This window comes from Dromaius novaehollandiae, chromosome 2, assembly GCF_036370855.1.
Source record: "Dromaius novaehollandiae isolate bDroNov1 chromosome 2, bDroNov1.hap1, whole genome shotgun sequence".
Classification (NCBI taxonomy): domain Eukaryota; kingdom Metazoa; phylum Chordata; class Aves; order Casuariiformes; family Dromaiidae; genus Dromaius; species Dromaius novaehollandiae.
In genome coordinates, this window is record NC_088099.1 from 161,136,258 (window position 1) to 161,153,035 (window position 16,778).

Here is a 16,778-nt window from a genome sequence, read left to right on the forward strand (position 1 = left end):
TTACATTCATGTGCAGAAGGGACCATCTTTGCCAGGGTATTTTAAAAGACTGGAACTTCAGTTTTTCTCTCTAATGCTTAGAAATCTGTGCCGCTTAATTTTAGACTGTGCTTATTAAGGTCAGACGCACAATCACTTTGTAAATGCCCATTGCTATCCTCATATTTTATTAGCTCCTAGTTTTTTTTTTTCCTTTTGTACCATATCCATGTGGCTATTGACAGTCATTTCATAGAGGGCATTCGAAATGCTTCGGTAATGGTTTTTAATATGCTATGTTATGTCCTAAGCACTGGATGTAGGGGCTTGTTTTTAGCAATAAGTGTTATCCACTATGTGTATATATGTTTATATATGGGGAAAAATATAGAGCATGTCATGATGGTGAAAATACACTGCAACAAAAAGCAGACTGTGCTTTTGGCAGCCATTCTGCACCAGCCTGAGCAGCTGAAAAAAGTCCGAAAAAATTGGAGAGCCTGTGCAGAAAATGAACTAGCATTAAAAAAAAAAAAAAATACACCTATTCAGGAGTGAATTCCCAAATCAGGCCCCCCATATGTACACACCAGGTCTGTGTGTAAGCTGTAGATGAGCCAGCACAGTTTCTGTGGGTCTAGTAGCTAATGCTAGTTCAACTGCTGTTTACTTTGAACAGCACCTGGTTTTCTTTAAAACTTGCAACAGCCATCTCCATTCAGTTGTAGCCATATGCGTCAGTGTATTGTCACTAAACAGTCTGAGAGAGGCAGCAGTGCACTATTATTAAATCTTCCATGAGAGAAGCAAAGTACTTTCTTCTGTGGTTTGTTTTTTATAACAGCAGTAATGTGGACTGCATTCTAATACTCCCAATAAAGGTCTGTTGAGATTACGTGCCTGGGCTCACATTCAGTGGACTTGAGTTTCAACAAGCCAGTGAGTGTTATGTGTACATCTTAAAGCATTTCGGAGCCTTCAGTTCCCTAGGCAAATAATGTACTCAGTAAATTATATTCAGTCATGGATATTATGATACTGTGAAACAGGGCAATTAGAATATTTTTCTGTTCGAGCTGCTTTGGTATTTAACAATTTCCAGTTTTGAGTTTTGCAGCACACTTGGTTCTTGAAGGACAAAGTCTTTCTACAACTTGTTCACAATGTTGATCTCTTTCTGTGGGCAGACATCTATCTTCTAAGGTTTATTTTCTAGTTTTGCATCTTCATACAATGTCATTACAGAACAATTTGTTCTTAGTGATACTTTGTTTGTAGGCAATATTAGAATACATTTTTCAGGATTCTATTGTAGGAAATAAATAAGCAACTAATGCTAAGAAAGTTCTTGTCTTAAATATCTTGTGGACTGGGGCATAGATGGTAAGCAGCTGTTGAATGAAATTATGAGAGGCAAGATCTAACTGAGTTACTAATACAGAGAAAATGTTCGGCTCTTCATTTAGCAGAACTAGGTGTGGTCTTAAAACAAATTTCTCCTTTTTTTTGTGAAACACAGGGATATTTCAGTCATTATTGAAGCCAGAATCTTGAAACACTCTTTCAAATCTAAAAGAAACAGGCCAAATTCAGATCTTAGAGTAATACTTGAAATTTGTTTTCTTATTAGCAGAATTGTTTATGAAGAAGTCTACTGAGTCAGTAGATCTAGCCAGACAGTTATCTTTGACAGAAGTGAACAGACACAAATATATTCTGACTATAAAGGATCTGTACAAATCGGTCTTCTGCTTAATGTATCTTTCATTTCTGAAAAACTGAGGTTTTTCCTGTACCAGAATTTTTATGAAGACTGTCAGTTTTATCATTGATAGATCTGTTCTTTATGAGAGCAGATTCTGTTAAATCCATCTTTTTTTCTTCATTTATCTTTTGACCTCCACAACACCAGGTGGTCTAATGAATTCCACAGTTTTGTTGTGTGAGAGAAATATTTTTTTCTTTGAACTTGCTCTCTGATTTCATTGGCTCTATGTTGTTGTATTCAGTTCAGAGAAAGTTAAGTATTACATAGTCTAAAAGACAAAAGTAATTTTGTCCTCCCAAAACCAGAACCCTGTTGGTATGCTTGTGTGGCTGAGGATGTCTTTTCTCCCATGGATTACTTCTCATTTATCAAATATTGAATCTAATTCAATGTGTGAATCTATGCATCACTCCATTGCTCATGGCAGAACTAAATTCTGCTTGGAGTTTCAAAGCAGGCTACATCTTAGATACCATGAGAAGAGTATATCCAATTTTCTGCCTTGCATCGCGAAAGTACTATTGGATGCTATTAAATATATAGTGTAAAACTGTATGTTATCGCCAATGGATATATATATAAGAAGAAAAAGCAATTTCACCTGTCCTAAAAATTTTTTATTTCTGCAGGGACAAAGGCAAACTCAAATGTTCTTACATGGGCTTTAAGTTCTTTTGTTGCCAAAGGCAACAAAAAAATTGAGCAGTCCTCTGCCCTCTTTTCTTGCTTAGCCATTAGGTTAGTGTACAAGTTACTGGTACTTCCTCATCATTCTTTCAGTCTGAAAATCGTTTAATGTATGGAATGACCAAAGCTTTTATTTTTTTAGTGGGGCTGTTCTTTTTTCTTGTCATCTTCCAATTTTGCATCACCTAAGGACTTCTTAAAATTTCATCAGTGGTGATAACTTTAACAAGACCTTGTGAAGCACTTATCAGTGCCAAAATCATATGGAGAAAATTAAGAGTATCTCATACCTAGGAAGTACTGTACCAAGTGGAAGACAGTTCCACCTAATCTGTTATAAAAGTTGTCATACACACAAAATCATACACAAATGTTGTGTAGGATTTTACATAATTTTCTTAAAATAAGGGAGAGGATTGTCCAATATTTGTGATGTAGTTAACATAGAAAAGCAGTGTATTATTTAAAAATACAGAAAATACGGAAATAATTTGATAATGTTTTCAGTTCTTCAAAAGTTTGTGCTTCCAACTCTCTGCTTTGTGCAGGAGGCTCCTTTAAGTTCATTTCTTAAACTAAGGTAGATTTCCCAGTATCATTTGGGTGAGAGCAACTTTTCTGTAGGTATGTATGTTTGTGTTCACGTGCAGAAAGCATTGCCCTTGGGCTTCTCGATATGTAAACACTGCAATTCACAAACCGTATTTTCTACTGAGAAAGTGTCTGCAAAACTGGAATGTCTTGAATTTTAAGGTATCACTGAATAATTGGACTGCTTTTCCCTTAATATTTGTGACTTCAGTAAAATGCTTCATCATGCTGACGTTTTTCTTTCCCCATTCCAGGACAGCTGCTCAACAATTATAGTCCAGGTTGTATTGCTTTTTCTAATCTTCATAACAAATGAAACCCTCATTCCCAGCTCTAGACCATATTGGCAACAAGGATCTTTGCCACTGGCTCTGTTTTCACCACTGAGGAACTATTTAAGAGGTTGTTCCATCTTTTCTCACATGCTAAAAATAGAGGTCAATACAATTGGTCCTTCACTGAAGTGGACATAATGTAGTGAGAAGTTTTAGTTTGAATATGACCAGCCGTAGTTCACAAGTGCCTTTTCCACTGCTGAAGAATGTGGATTGGGCATATTGCTCTGTAAACTACTTTTTTCTAATCCATGGGCTATTGCATCCCATTGAACTTGGGTCTGTTGCGATGCCCATCTTGATCTGACGCACGTCTAGAAGTGGCTTACGTGATGCCAATTGGCAGAACTCACTCTTTCACTTTGTTTTTGAAAAGACTTTTAAGACTTGACTGTTCTTCTCACCTGCGTGATTCAGAGGTGTTTTTTTGAGGAAAATAAAAGTAATCTGGAGTGTCAACGTTATGTAGATATTGTAGATCTGTGCTGCTTTCTGTTAAAAATAACCCTTTGAGACCTCCTTGGTGTCCTACCTGCCAGAGTCCATTATCAGCTACTAATGACTTGTGGTAACTACTGAAGAAAAAAGTGAATGATTACCTTAAAAAGCCTCTTTCTCCTCATTTACTATGCAAATAGCCTGGATTTTAGTTATTTAGTTTAAGCTAACTTTAGAAAATTGAATTAAATAAATGCCTCCTTTGGATATGCATTTCAGTTGCTTGCAAACATACCGTTGTGCCTGTGAACCTGCTGCCCGTGCAGAGCCTGGGAATCTGGGATGTGTTGTCTTTTGTTGCTCTCTTGTAGCAGTCCTAGCAGAAAGTGGTGTCAGGCACAAACCTGAGAATCTTGAAACATACTTCAGTCAAAAATGTATTTCGTGGTAAGACTTTCTATCTTTCCTAATTCAGCCAACCTACTACTAGTACTGAATATTCTTTGTTTGCTCTTATTCCTTTAATCTGTATGTACATTTCCCTACAAATGCTTTATCTAATCCAAATGCTCACTTTCTTTCTATGTCTGCTTAATCAGGCCTGTTACAGGAGTTATATATGTGTGTGTGTACGGATGTACATGTATATGTATGTATATATTTTTAATGCTTTTGAAAGTTACCTTTTTTGTCAGTCATCTACATAGAATGTACTCTTCGTATTTCCTTAGCTGGATCTTTCTGTTGACTATTGACTTTCCTCAAGTCCAAAGTAGGTTGGTTGAAAGTCAAATCTAAACGTAGTCCAGCTCTCATTTTAAGAAGACTAGTAATGCTAAATCAAGTTCGTAATGCTGTTTGCGATCATGTTTACCATATATATCAAACACTGTAACACTGCAATGGTCTACAACCTAGGCGTAATGATGCTTGAATCACTGTTAGCACATGTATAGCTTTGGTCTGTGAAAGGGTATCAGTATCACAGAATAGCTAGGGTTGGAAGGGACCTCTGGAGATCAACCCCTCCTGCTCAAGCAGGGTTAGCTGGAGCAGATTGCCCAGGACCTTGTCCAGTTGGGTTTTGAACATTTTCAAGGACAGAGACTCTACAACCCTCAGTAGGGTTGTTTCTAGACTGTCTGATTCTCTAGCCCCCATGAATTGCAAGTAAGTGTGCTGCTGTCACTTTTTCCTAAAATCAAACTCTTAAATCAAGAGTTTGGTGGTTTTCCTAAGTCTGGCCTCCGATGTGCATCCTCATTATTACTCAGCTCATTCTTCTGGGCCTGGGTGTCCAATTAGCTTTGCATAGGTGAACATGAGTTCTCACAATTGCTGGTGCAAAGGTTTGAACAAGCGAGTGCTAACTGTCATGAGGTATGCAGGCAAGACATGATGCTCTAGAAGCATAGAAGTAATACTTATCTTGATCTGCTTAATTGTTATACCTATGTAATGTCTAGAGGATGAAACCACAGAAGTGAAGCTACTTTGGAGCTGTATGCGAGTGTGTGGGACAAGTGGGAGTTGAAGCCAACGTCAAATAAAGAACACAAGGTCTAAATAAGCAATGTAGATTGTGGCAGCTTTCAGCTTATATTTAAGCATATATTTCTTGAGTGCTGGCATTATTCTTCATGAATGTGCCTGAAGTCAAGACCCTGCTAAGGCGTTTTAGGCCTCTAACTTACCATTGACTTCAGTTGGAAGTCAGTCTCCTGTTCACGGAATAGGATCTCTCCTTGAATTCGGTGCAGATGGGTGCACCACAGCACAGGTGACAGTGTAAGCTCTGTCTGGGGCAATGTCAGTATGATTAATTTGCATGTTGATTTAACTAAGTCCTCCTAGCTGCCCTTTGTGTGTGTTTCCTTGTTCTACTTTCAGATGACTGGGTTCAGTAGTGCTCCCTGGAGAGGGGATGAGAACTCACTGATGAAAACCGCTAGGGCAGTTCCAGGTGAATGGTCCTCTTGTGGTTTACTTAGAAGCATCATGTGCGTCACTCACCCATTTAGTAGCCAGTCTACCAGCTCGTAAGTGAACTTGTCCAAACAATGTTTGCTATAAAGACAGGTAAAGGCTGCGTTGTGTGCAGGGTTGCCTCGTTGACAAAAGGGGATGGAGCTCTTGCATCGCAAGATGGGCTCCATCCCATTTTACATCCTTCTTTGCTTTATTAGTATAGTGGCAGCCAATATATTTGGTAAGTACATTTATTCTTTCCCTTTGCTTGTGTCCAGTAACGACTGTGCTCCTGTGATCTTTGCACTGCTCTTTGTGTTATTCCCACTAAGTGAAAAATGAGACAAAGGTAGCTATGGTTTTGTGTGTCGCACAGTGGAACAGGATCTTGAATCTTGCATATTACTAATTTACCTAGCTATTGTGTGATATACAGATTGAGTCTAGGTTCCAGGTTAAATCCTAAACAGTGAGGATCTGTCAAAGGTCAGGGTTATTTGAGTTCAGTAAGCTTTTTTGGGGGGGTGAAAAAAATTGGAAGAATGGCCTGGGCCAGAGAAGAAGCTTGGGTGGTGTTACAGTGGTGCAAAGGTCTTAGGAGTATGGCATTTGTTTGTGCGTCCCACCATGTAATTTAATTACTAATGAAGTTTACTAATTAAATTACTAGAATGTTGCCCCTAGTTCTCTTCTTGGTCTGTTTAAGGAACAAGAGTTTGACAGTTCTGCATAAAAAGCAATTTGAACCACTCATTGATCTCCTAACTCAGATGCCTTAGTCTCTCTGCCACCATGGAAGGGATGTCCACGCATCCCAGAGCACCTAGCTCAGAGTCACGTTAGAGATCAAAATAGTGTGGGATTTGTCTAAATGTGGATGTCTATATGCAAGCTAACGTAAACTCTTTTTACAATCCTTTTAAAATTTTACGTGGTCTTATGGGGCACAGTAAGAACTCACAGAGAAATGGTTGAGAGTTCTTAAGTGCACAGCAACCATCTCTGGTTAAAGAAGTCCATGAGCTGCAAATTACTGAAGGCTGCAAAGTATTCAGGATTCTCGTTACGTATTTGCACTATTAGACCTGTGGTGACCCTGACCAAATACTGGATTAGGTGAACCTTCAGTTAAATCACTGCATCTATGTTTTTGTTTAGTTTGTTTTTATAGTTGATGGAAAACTAATCAATGGAAGTAAAAATGTACTTAATCTTGTTCTAAAGCAATGCTGATCTGTGGACATTGACTTACCTCATCTTCTCTGACTATAGTAGCTACATCTCTGAGGACCATAGTGGAAGTACAAACAACTAGCTCAAATACAGAATCCCATGCCAGAACTCCTGGGTCCTACCATTATTCTAACTAGCCCTTTCCCTAGCTCACGTATCTCTTTGCTTTTAGTGAAGTGACACAAACTTAAGTTAACTGGTACTCTGTTCCATAGTTTTCTTAGTATTTTCTCCTAACTTTGTCAAATTTGTGACAGAAATTGTTAGATTTTGAGAACAAGAGACTGTAAGATCAACTAATCTGTTCTGTAAAGAAGGAATTACTGAATTTTATCATCTTCTCAAACAGCATCTAAATTTGATTTTCGAGGGAATTAAGAACTGATGGGTTGACTGTTTTCTTGCTAGGTGGCTTCAGCAATTAATGACTTGTAATATTTGAAAAGTGTTCCTAACGTGAATGTCCAATGCTAACTACTAGGCATTGATTCTTTCTAAGTCTTTCATGAAATAAAGTAGAAATACCTTCTCCTTTTTGTAGAATAGTAAGTGACTTAGCTTCAAGAAAGAGCTAGTAGAAAGAGCACCTTCATCACGTGCCTCTGGCACCCCAGCTAGTTCTTCCATTCCTTTCTGTGCTGCCCTGTGCAGCAACGCACACGAGGAGTCATGAGAAAATAACCAGGGAGGAACTGTGGACCTGGGGGTTTTCCAGATAACATTGGCACTAATGGGGTTTTGATAAGAGTAGGTTCACAGTGAAACTGCTTTTATGTCTCTACCTTCTTGCTGCTTTCAGAGTACCAGACAGATTCTCAGCCTTTACGACCATGTGAACTTCAGAGGGAAAAGGCTTTTTCAGAAGGAGAAACTTATATTCCTCAGTGCTCAGAAGATGGCCAGTTCAGGTAATTCATCCTGGCTGTTATTCTGCTGGTTTTGTATGTGATCTTTCATTAGTAATGAAAGCTTCAACTTCGGTTTTGAAGAGACTCTGCATCAGCGGACTGGAGGGGGAGGGTGACTGAAGGTATTTCATTGAGCCATGCTGCAGATCCAGCCTCTTCTGAATGAAATCTCTCTTGCTGGAAATAATCTCTGGGTTAATAGGTTAAACTAAGATTAATGGATTAATCTTGGCAGTAGTATTTGTGTGTTAAATACTTGGTACAGATTACTGCATTATGCAGCTACTGCCTTACCATGCACACTCCGGGGCCCAAGACCCGTGGCTGGCGTGCCAGCTGGCATAACTGAGCCAAGCTGACCGGGGAAAGCTATTCACAGTGCTTTAAGTGGCACAGTTTGGTTTCCTTCTAAAGTCAGTAAAAGAACCAGAAGGCTCCTTGGGAGTCCATGGAGCAGTGAGTTAGAAAATTGTGTGGCTTGAAGATACAAGAAGTTAATGAGTTAAAGCTGAGGTTGAGGGGGAGTGCAAAGCATAATGCTCTTTAGTGTCATCTTACTGTTGTTGCCTAAGATGGGGGACCTAGACTGTGCTAGATTTGGCTTAGAAAAGGTCCCCAAATGTGCAGTGAATCTCAAATCCTGAGAAGCAGGATTCTGTCCAATCTACTTTCTTCCTGAATGACTTCAAGTTGCTTTTCTGCAGTTACTGAAAACTTCAGAGATTTACTGGAATTAAAAAGAGCTGCCATTGGGTAGATCCAGAATATTTAGAGCCACCAAAAATGCCATCCTTCTGATTCCATTATTTGCAGTTTTATAGTACTTGTCCTGCATGTTTATGTCCTGTAGTGACTGAGGACTCTGTAGCTAACAGAATAAAATGTGTAATGTGCATTCTTCCTCAGAACGGTTCAGTGCAGTAGGAATGGTCTTTCCTGTTGGTGTGTGGATGAGAATGGCATTGAGGTACCTGGCAGCAAACAGAATGGATACCCCGTATCTTGTAAGTCAGACATTTCTATTTTTGTTCAGAGTGCCATGAATTTGAACTGTTGAAATCAAGAATGGGTTAGCTCTGGACTTTAGAGAAGTCTAGTTTGTAACTTACTAGATCTTTCCTGTGAAAGCTCTAGATTTTCTTTGGAGGTGATGATGAAAACCTGATACACCTGGATAATCCCTGTTCATAAAGGTTACCTGAATATAGATCATGAATGAAAGATCCAGTTATTGTATTGGGTTTTGAGCCAGAAAACTTCAGCCCATCTGTCGCGGTTTCTGTGTACTGATTTTCATGAGCTCAAATCCATCAATGTCCTGATGCCATTTGGGTGGCAGACTCAGAACTTGCCGCTGTAAGAATACTCTGATGTTATCTTAAATGATTTAGTGCCCAGCAAGTACCTTCTTCTAACGATGCCCCTCTTTGGTATAATAGGCTTATCCTTTTGCCAGCTGCAAAAGCAGAGGATCTTGGTGCGTCGCTACATCAACAGCAGTAGCATCTCCTACATCCCTCAGTGCTTGGATTCAGGGGCATTTGATACGGTGCAGTGTGATATGGAGCTGGGTCAGTGCTGGTGTGTAGACCCGGAAGGAATGGAGATTTATGGCACCAGGCAGAGAGGAAAGCCAACACAGTGTAAGTAGGATTCAACAAAAAGGTGGGTTTTGTGGGGATGGAAGGTTTGGCTTGAGTGAAAGGTTAGCAGATCACATTCATCCTATGTAACTATAGGTGCTTAAATGAAAAATCTAAATCAAGTGTCTATGTTTTCATTGGCTATAAAGGGAAACCAAGGCACTTCACGTAGGTTCCTGTGTTCAGCGTAATGGATCTGAGCCTCTTTCCAAATGACAGGATGGTTGGTTGATCATTCATGGGAAGATAAACACCAATAAGCAATACCCTTTTCCAATCAGGTCCAGGAAACTGTGAGATCCGAGACCGTCGCATTCTTCATGGGGTTGGGGAGAAGAGCCCACCACAGTGTTCACCAGATGGAGAATTTTTCCCTGTCCAGTGCAAATTTGTCAACACTACAGATATGATGTTTTTTGATCTCGTTCACAATTATAACAGGTAAGAACATAGGCTTCTGAAAAAAGGAATGCAATTTTGCCTATCTCTTCAAGTCAGTATCTTACTGCACTTTTTCACATGAAGCCCTTCTGTGACCCCGTCTGTCTTTGTTTCCTGATGATGGGTGAACCCAATAAAGAATTTGTTTCTTTCTTCTGACTTAATTATCTAGAAAAGCCTGACGTTCCATCCCTGCAATCTAATCAGAATGTCTTTGCATATCAGTGGATACCACATTCCAATAATGTCGTACAACAGTATCTGAGGCTACCTTCCAGACTGACACAGAACAACAAATGAGATAAGCGCAGAAGGGGGAGAGAGGTTCAGATGTATAAATGAGATAAAGATAACTCCACGTGGGAGATGAAAACATATGGACAGAGAGCCAAGTGGCAACAGATGAAAAGCAAGTTCCACATGACAGAGCGGAAGATGCTCATTTGTTTACATAGTTTACATTAGTTTACATAGTCCATAAGCCGGAGTTATTCATATAGGCAAATGAGTAGGGTTGAAGAGGGGCTGCTGCAATACAGATTGGCTTCTAGTGGCTGGAGCAGGCTGCGGGAGTTTTTAAAATGTTGTATCGAATGATTGTCCAGAGGAAACATGCAATGGGAACAGGAAGCTGTTGTCCTGTGGAGGAATCAGAAGTTAATGCTCACATGGAAAAGGGCTGGTAAAGGGGAACCACGGGCAGAGGAGTTTCTTTTGGTACAGATGTTGAGACAATCCAGAGAAATCTTTTGGTTTCTTACAAAGTGGAGTTGTCTCAATCGATACCTTTCTCCAGTGGAGGGCAATGGGGTAAATATAATGTCTCATTCTGAGTCGACTCTACAATAGCAAAAGCTTTTTATTGTAAGTATCAATTTTGCCATTTTGAGGGGGTGGTTGTTTAAGCAAAAATGAAAGGCAGACCCAAATGCACAGTGCAAATTTGTCAGAGCTTCAAGGGAGGTTATTTTGGCAAGAGCAAAATAATTTGGCTGTTTCACTTGTTGGCATGTGGAGTGTAGAAATTCTAAAAGAACAATTACAGAGAAGAAAGCAATGCTTTAATTTAACATTCTTCTGCTCCCTTTGGGAGGTTTGCCTGGAACGGGGCTGCAGGATAGGGCTTTTCTTGTGTCCACATCATGTAATTAATCAAAGCAGGACTGCTTCATTTCCAGCTGTCTACCTTTCTAATTATGGCATTGACTTGGCTCATTACCATCCTATCTGTTTCAGGCTATTAATATATTTTCACAATATTTCTGCAAGATAAGGAAATGTCATTATCCCGTCCTGTAAACAGGAGGCCACAACACAGAGCTGAAGTTGCATACTAAGTTCCACAACAAAGGACTATAGCGGAAAGGGTATTTTAAAAGTTTTGGGTTCATTTTGTGACCACTGAAGCAACTCTCTTTTGCCCCAAACACTGATTTTCAAAATCTAGAGATGTCGGTCTAACTCCCTTCCCATATTGTCTCCCCACACTCATATAAGTATTCCAGAATAAATTAATATATTTTAAAAAGTGAATGGAGAAAAAAAATAGAGCAAAGAGTTTTCCAAGAGAAAGACTTCTGGAAAGAAAGATGACCCAAAATCTCCTGCCATCCCCTGGCTGCTGTTACTTATTTTGTACAGTTGTATAGGAGACCTTGTAGCAGATAGGTAAGAGAGCTTGGGAACTCAAAAATCAAGGAGAGCTTTTTTCTTTCTTGCTATCATTTTGATCAGACTAAAGACTCGGGGTCAGTGTCTTATCCCAGCTTACCAGAGGTTCAGGCCTATGATGTATTATATTCTTGGTAGCATAAAAAGCATGATTTGGTATTGTTCACCCGCTTCTGCAGTCAATAAGAAGGGTAGATGCAACTCGAGCTGCACGTTCAAAAGCTAAAAAGGGATACTGGCAAACTTTGTTTTGACGATCAGTGAGGAGTTATCTTTTTTTGGAAGCCAAAAGCAGAGACTCATGGTTGGAGGAAAAGGTCAACAACTTTACATTTGTCTACTTTCCCATTTTTTGAGTGCAAACACTCTTCTTAATAATCCAAAAATTAAATATAGCCATCTTTGCTTCAGCTATTTGTTTCAACTGAGTCTGAGAGATGAGGTTCTCTGCGTTATCACTACCCACCTCTAGGTCTGTTATTAAAAAGAGACTCTTAAAAGAAAAAAAGCTGTAGGAAGTGAGCCTTCCAAGTAAGGCAAATGAAGTTCCATCCTTATGTTTATGTGGGCCTAATTTATATCCTTTTGCCTCTTATTTAGCTATACGCTCAACTAAGAACCAAAATTAGCAAGGTGACAGGATATGACTGCACATCTAGTCCCACATTAAAAGTGATATAATTATGTGTATGATTTCATAAAGCTGAGGATGAAAAGAAAGCAGCATGCAGAAATGTTTTTTTTGCCTAGCGTCTTGTTTCACTAAATTAAGTGTTGAGATGCTGAGGTGATGAGCTCCAAGGATATGAGCAGTGAAGAAGGCTACTTGTGAATATAGTGGCATTGCTCTCACAAGAAGAGAACAGGTCATACTCCTGACTTGGAAATGACCAGTGCATGATAATTTGGGAGCTGAAAGCTCTTGAAATGCCCCAAGTCATTTATGTCCGTGCATGTGTAGAAGACCAGAGAAAGACACTATCTGGCTGTTTATATCTTGTTTTTCATTGATGCCAACAGAAGTCCCTTTGTGTCCTAAAGTATGAAAATTTTCATTGCCTTTAGCAAGCCATGTCAGCAGTACAGCATTTCTCAGGTAGACTGCAGACTGCAGGTGTTAGAGCAACTTAGAGCAGATTGCAGCAGCAGTTAGAGCTAGAGCAGGTTGCGGTGGGATGGCACTTGGCTTGAGGCTGGTACACAGTCCCAGGTAGTTGAAGGAAGTACACAAGGTTGCTGTAAACCGTTTTGACATGTTAATGCTTTTCCAGTAGTTCAAGACCATTACCCTTACTATTAAGTGTTCTTCCTTTTCTTTTTTTTTTTTTTTTTTTAAAAAAAACAACTACTTTGACTATTTACTTCTGTGAATGTCTTGGGCAGAACCCCCCCCCCCTTCCCTTTTGTTAGATTTTCCCGTACATGCCACATGCAGCTGAGAAAACAGGCCTTTATCGTAAGAGTATGTCTCTGTGATATGATCTGGTTGTTGTGGAGCATGGTAAAATTGTTCCACTGGCCCTATTGCCTGAATCTAGAAAAAAATATCTTCTGTTTGCTTGGAGAAACCCTAGAGTGTATCAGTTAAGATCACATTTATTATATTTTTTCCAACTCTGACCCTGTTAAGTTTCCTTCTTAAATCATTCCTTTGCTGGAATCTGGCTGTTGTCACTACCAGCATATTATACTGGAATCTAGCATCTCTTTGATCTCCAGAAGTAAGAGTCAATCTTACTTGTAGCATGTTAAAAACCTTTTCTGTTTAATCCATTGAGCTGTGCTCTCAGAATGAAAAAGATTAGTGTTTTTTATCAGCTTTCTGTGCTTAATTCACTGCAGAAAGCACACGTTGCATGTAGGGAGGAATAAACAGGAAGGAACCTGTTTGTCTAGGCACTCTTCCATCTTGTGCAGATTTGTGGAAGCTAGTGAATGGGTGTTGTAATGGCATTCAACCAACAGACCTCTCTTTGCACTCTTCGATAGGCTTTCAAAGATGAGAGCAGAATTGAAAATGAATGTTACATGCTGGGTACCTGCTTAGGAAGGATTTGAAATCTGAAGAGAGGTCTTGTTGTCCTTTGTTTAAAAGTGTGCGTGTTATCCAGGAGAACAGGGCACTTCTGATATCCTTCTGTTGAGGAGAAGAATATGTAAAGAAAAGGGTCTTGCTGTGTAAAAGATGACCCCAAGACCTGATACGCTCTGCTGGTGTGGGAGATGTTTAGTGCACAGCTTTGGGCCTTGCTAGCCAGATGAAAAACTATCATCTGGATCATGTCAGAGTCTGGTTGACGTAAGTAGACCCAGGCAATTCCTAACGGCTCTGTGCTGTGCAGAGGTCCTTGCTGTACAGATCCTGAAGGGACACACAGATACTTCTTTGTTGTCATCAAAGGCCACCACAAGCTCTCCATAAGAAGCTGCTTTTGTTTCCAGGCTCCCAGAGGCGTTCCAGACGTTCAGTTCTTTTCAGAGAACGTTCCCAGAGGTCTCTGGGTACTGCTACTGCGCTGACAGTCTGGGGAGAGAGTTAGCAGACACTGGTAAGTGCCTTCTAGGCTCAGACGCTTTAACTTTGAATTCCCTAGGAAAAGGGCAAATATTAAGTATCAGTCTTCAGCTTCGTTAAAGCCTTCAGTTGCGGTTTTGCAAGAGGTAAGAATACAGGGCAACAAATGTGACCTCTGTAGTATCCATGGGAAAGGATGCTCTTCCCTAGTGAAATTCTCTCCCTCAGACTGAATCTCACCCTTATGAACTAGAGTTGCTGCATGGCAGCTAGCCCTGTCCTTTTTGGGTTGGTCAAATAGGATGGCTCAGTTTACTCCCCCTGTCCACATTAGGAAGCTGTCTCACATTCAGTGACTCCTATTAGCAGTTGAAGGGGAATATAATGGGCCTGGGGATTGAACAATTTCCTTCTTGCTCAGATGGTCCTTGCTCTTTTCTCATAACCTCAAGATAGCTTTCAGACATGTTAGCTGTTGATGGGACATTTTGCAAGGAAGAACAGTTCTTCTGAGAAAGAGGGATGGGGAGTTTGGGGACTACAAGCTCTTTAAATATTTCTATTAAAAAAAAAAAGAAAAAAAGAAAAAAAAAGGTAGGTGAGAACTTGAGAATGAGAAGTTGTTCAAAAGTTTTTGCACTCACAGAAACCACTGCACCTCTTTACATTTAGTTAACAGTTACACAAGCGAAATAATTAGGAACTGTTTTTTGGAAACAACTGATAGTGATATACTTGCACAGCATATCACTACTTTGCGCTACTACAAACTGATCATAACCCAAGCACAGCAAGCATGGTGCCAGCTTCTTAGAGTTACTGTATGTTCCTTCTGTGCTCATTTTGGTAGATGTCAAAGCATAAAGCTAATGACAGTGCATTGTGTGGTACTGGGCATTAGGGTTATGCAGTATATAAGTCCATGTTTTGTCTGCCTGGAGGACTGGTTTTCTTGTCCTGATAGGTTTCCAGTTCTGCCACTCTGATATGAGGCAGATGATTTCTCTCTTAAAATCAGACTCTGCTAAAAGTGGCTTTCTCTTCTAGGCTTGGAACTCCTGCTTGATGAAGTTTACGATACGATTTTCTCTGCACTGGAGCCTGCCCGCATATTCACTGAGACAAGTGTATATCGGATCCTGCAGAGACGATTCTTGGGGATTCAGCTGGCTACCTCTGGCAAGTTCAGATGTAAGTAGCAGCGGGTGATGCCCTGTAAATAGGGCAACAATTTTGCAGCTCATATGTGACAGCTGCTGTTGTGGAGAGTTGTTCTAGTAGTCTCTTGAACTGAAAGCATACAGTATCACAGCCCCAGTGCAAGAATCAAGGTCCCTGAATTGCAGCTAGCTTCTGATCTCTCTGCTTTGTATGTTCTTACCAGCAGATTGCACCTGTCTTTTGATCAAAGCTTTCCCAAGCACCTGAAGTTCACATTAGCTGAAAGCCCATGAGCTCTTACTTTAGGGTGTGACAGCCTGTTTTTTAGTTGAGATTCTAGAGATGGATCTGATGACTTATTAAGTTGAAAGCCTGAGAAAAAGCTCCCTTTTTTATGGTTGTACAATAAGAAGTAGAAAGGATCTTAGGTTAGCCACAGAACACTTGATCCCCAAGAGGCTGGGCAAGAGTTTGTAATGACTTACCCAGCGGGGCTGAACTTATGGATCTGTTTTGGGGTTTGTTCACTCCCACCTTGGGCCAAATTAGAATTTTACTGCCTACTGACAATGAACTTTGCAGGACAGGAGAGAAAGTAGTTCCTTCCTTCACTGTCCTACACCAGGGGCCCAAACGAATTGCCTTGCTTGAGAAGAGTTTGTATCCCTTGTGTGGCACTTCATCCTTCCAGCCAAACTCCACTGAAACTGGTGCCTAACCCTTGCTAAGAAGCTTCGTCACCCAGAGATACTAAGCAGATACTGATGAAAGTCTTACAGCTGTGTAGGTCATACAACTTTTATATTTCTGAGATGAGCTAATCATTTGGGGGGGGGTGTTGGGTTTGGAAAGGCTCTTCCTCCTCCTACTGCACAGTGTTATGAAATAAGCTCTGACTGTAGGTAGAAACAGTGGTTGGAAGCAAAGATTAAGCTATAACAGCCACAAGGTGGAGATGTGACCATGTTCATTAGTCACAGGTGGCAGCTGCTTTGGTGAATTACGGTGATTTTACACTATCACCTGAAGCCGTGCATGTTAGGTGCTGCCAGGAAAATTATCGGACTTTCTTGACAGACAGTAGGTTCTGATGTGGTTGCTCTTGCTGCTTCAGCCCAGTAGCTGAATGCAGTTGAAAAGGTCTTGAAGATGAGAAATGTTTAGGCCCTTGGATCTTATGTTTATATAAATAACCAAAGTTTCTGTTGGAAGGGCTGAATCTATTATTGGAGAGATCATAACATCTCATAAAATTTGGCTTATGAAGCTTTGGCTTCTCTGCCTTTAAGACCAGTTTGACAGAAATCCTCCATTCCCCATGGATGGGTGCGAAAGAAGTTGATGGTCTCAGACTCAAAGCTCCAAAGTCAGAGGTTCAGAGCCTTTTGCTGGAACAACACCTCATTTTCTCCAGAAACATTTATGTTTGTCCAGTTGATT

The 16,778-nt window shown here is 40.2% G+C and overlaps 1 protein-coding gene across 1 annotated transcript in view; it reads left to right on the forward strand.

Moving 5' to 3' along the window:
• The first annotated feature begins 5,259 nt into the window (after positions 1-5,259).
• Positions 5,260-16,778, forward strand: part of TG (thyroglobulin) — a 162,912-nt gene continuing 151,393 nt past the window's right edge. Inside the window, exons 1-7 of the mRNA XM_064507891.1 lie at positions 5,260-6,007; positions 7,799-7,907; positions 8,814-8,911; positions 9,347-9,550; positions 9,832-9,991; positions 14,105-14,211; positions 15,225-15,368. Of these exons, the coding sequence (XP_064363961.1) occupies positions 5,923-6,007; positions 7,799-7,907; positions 8,814-8,911; positions 9,347-9,550; positions 9,832-9,991; positions 14,105-14,211; positions 15,225-15,368 (907 nt within the window). The 5' untranslated portion in view covers positions 5,260-5,922. The remainder of the gene's footprint in view (positions 6,008-7,798; positions 7,908-8,813; positions 8,912-9,346; positions 9,551-9,831; positions 9,992-14,104; positions 14,212-15,224; positions 15,369-16,778) is intronic.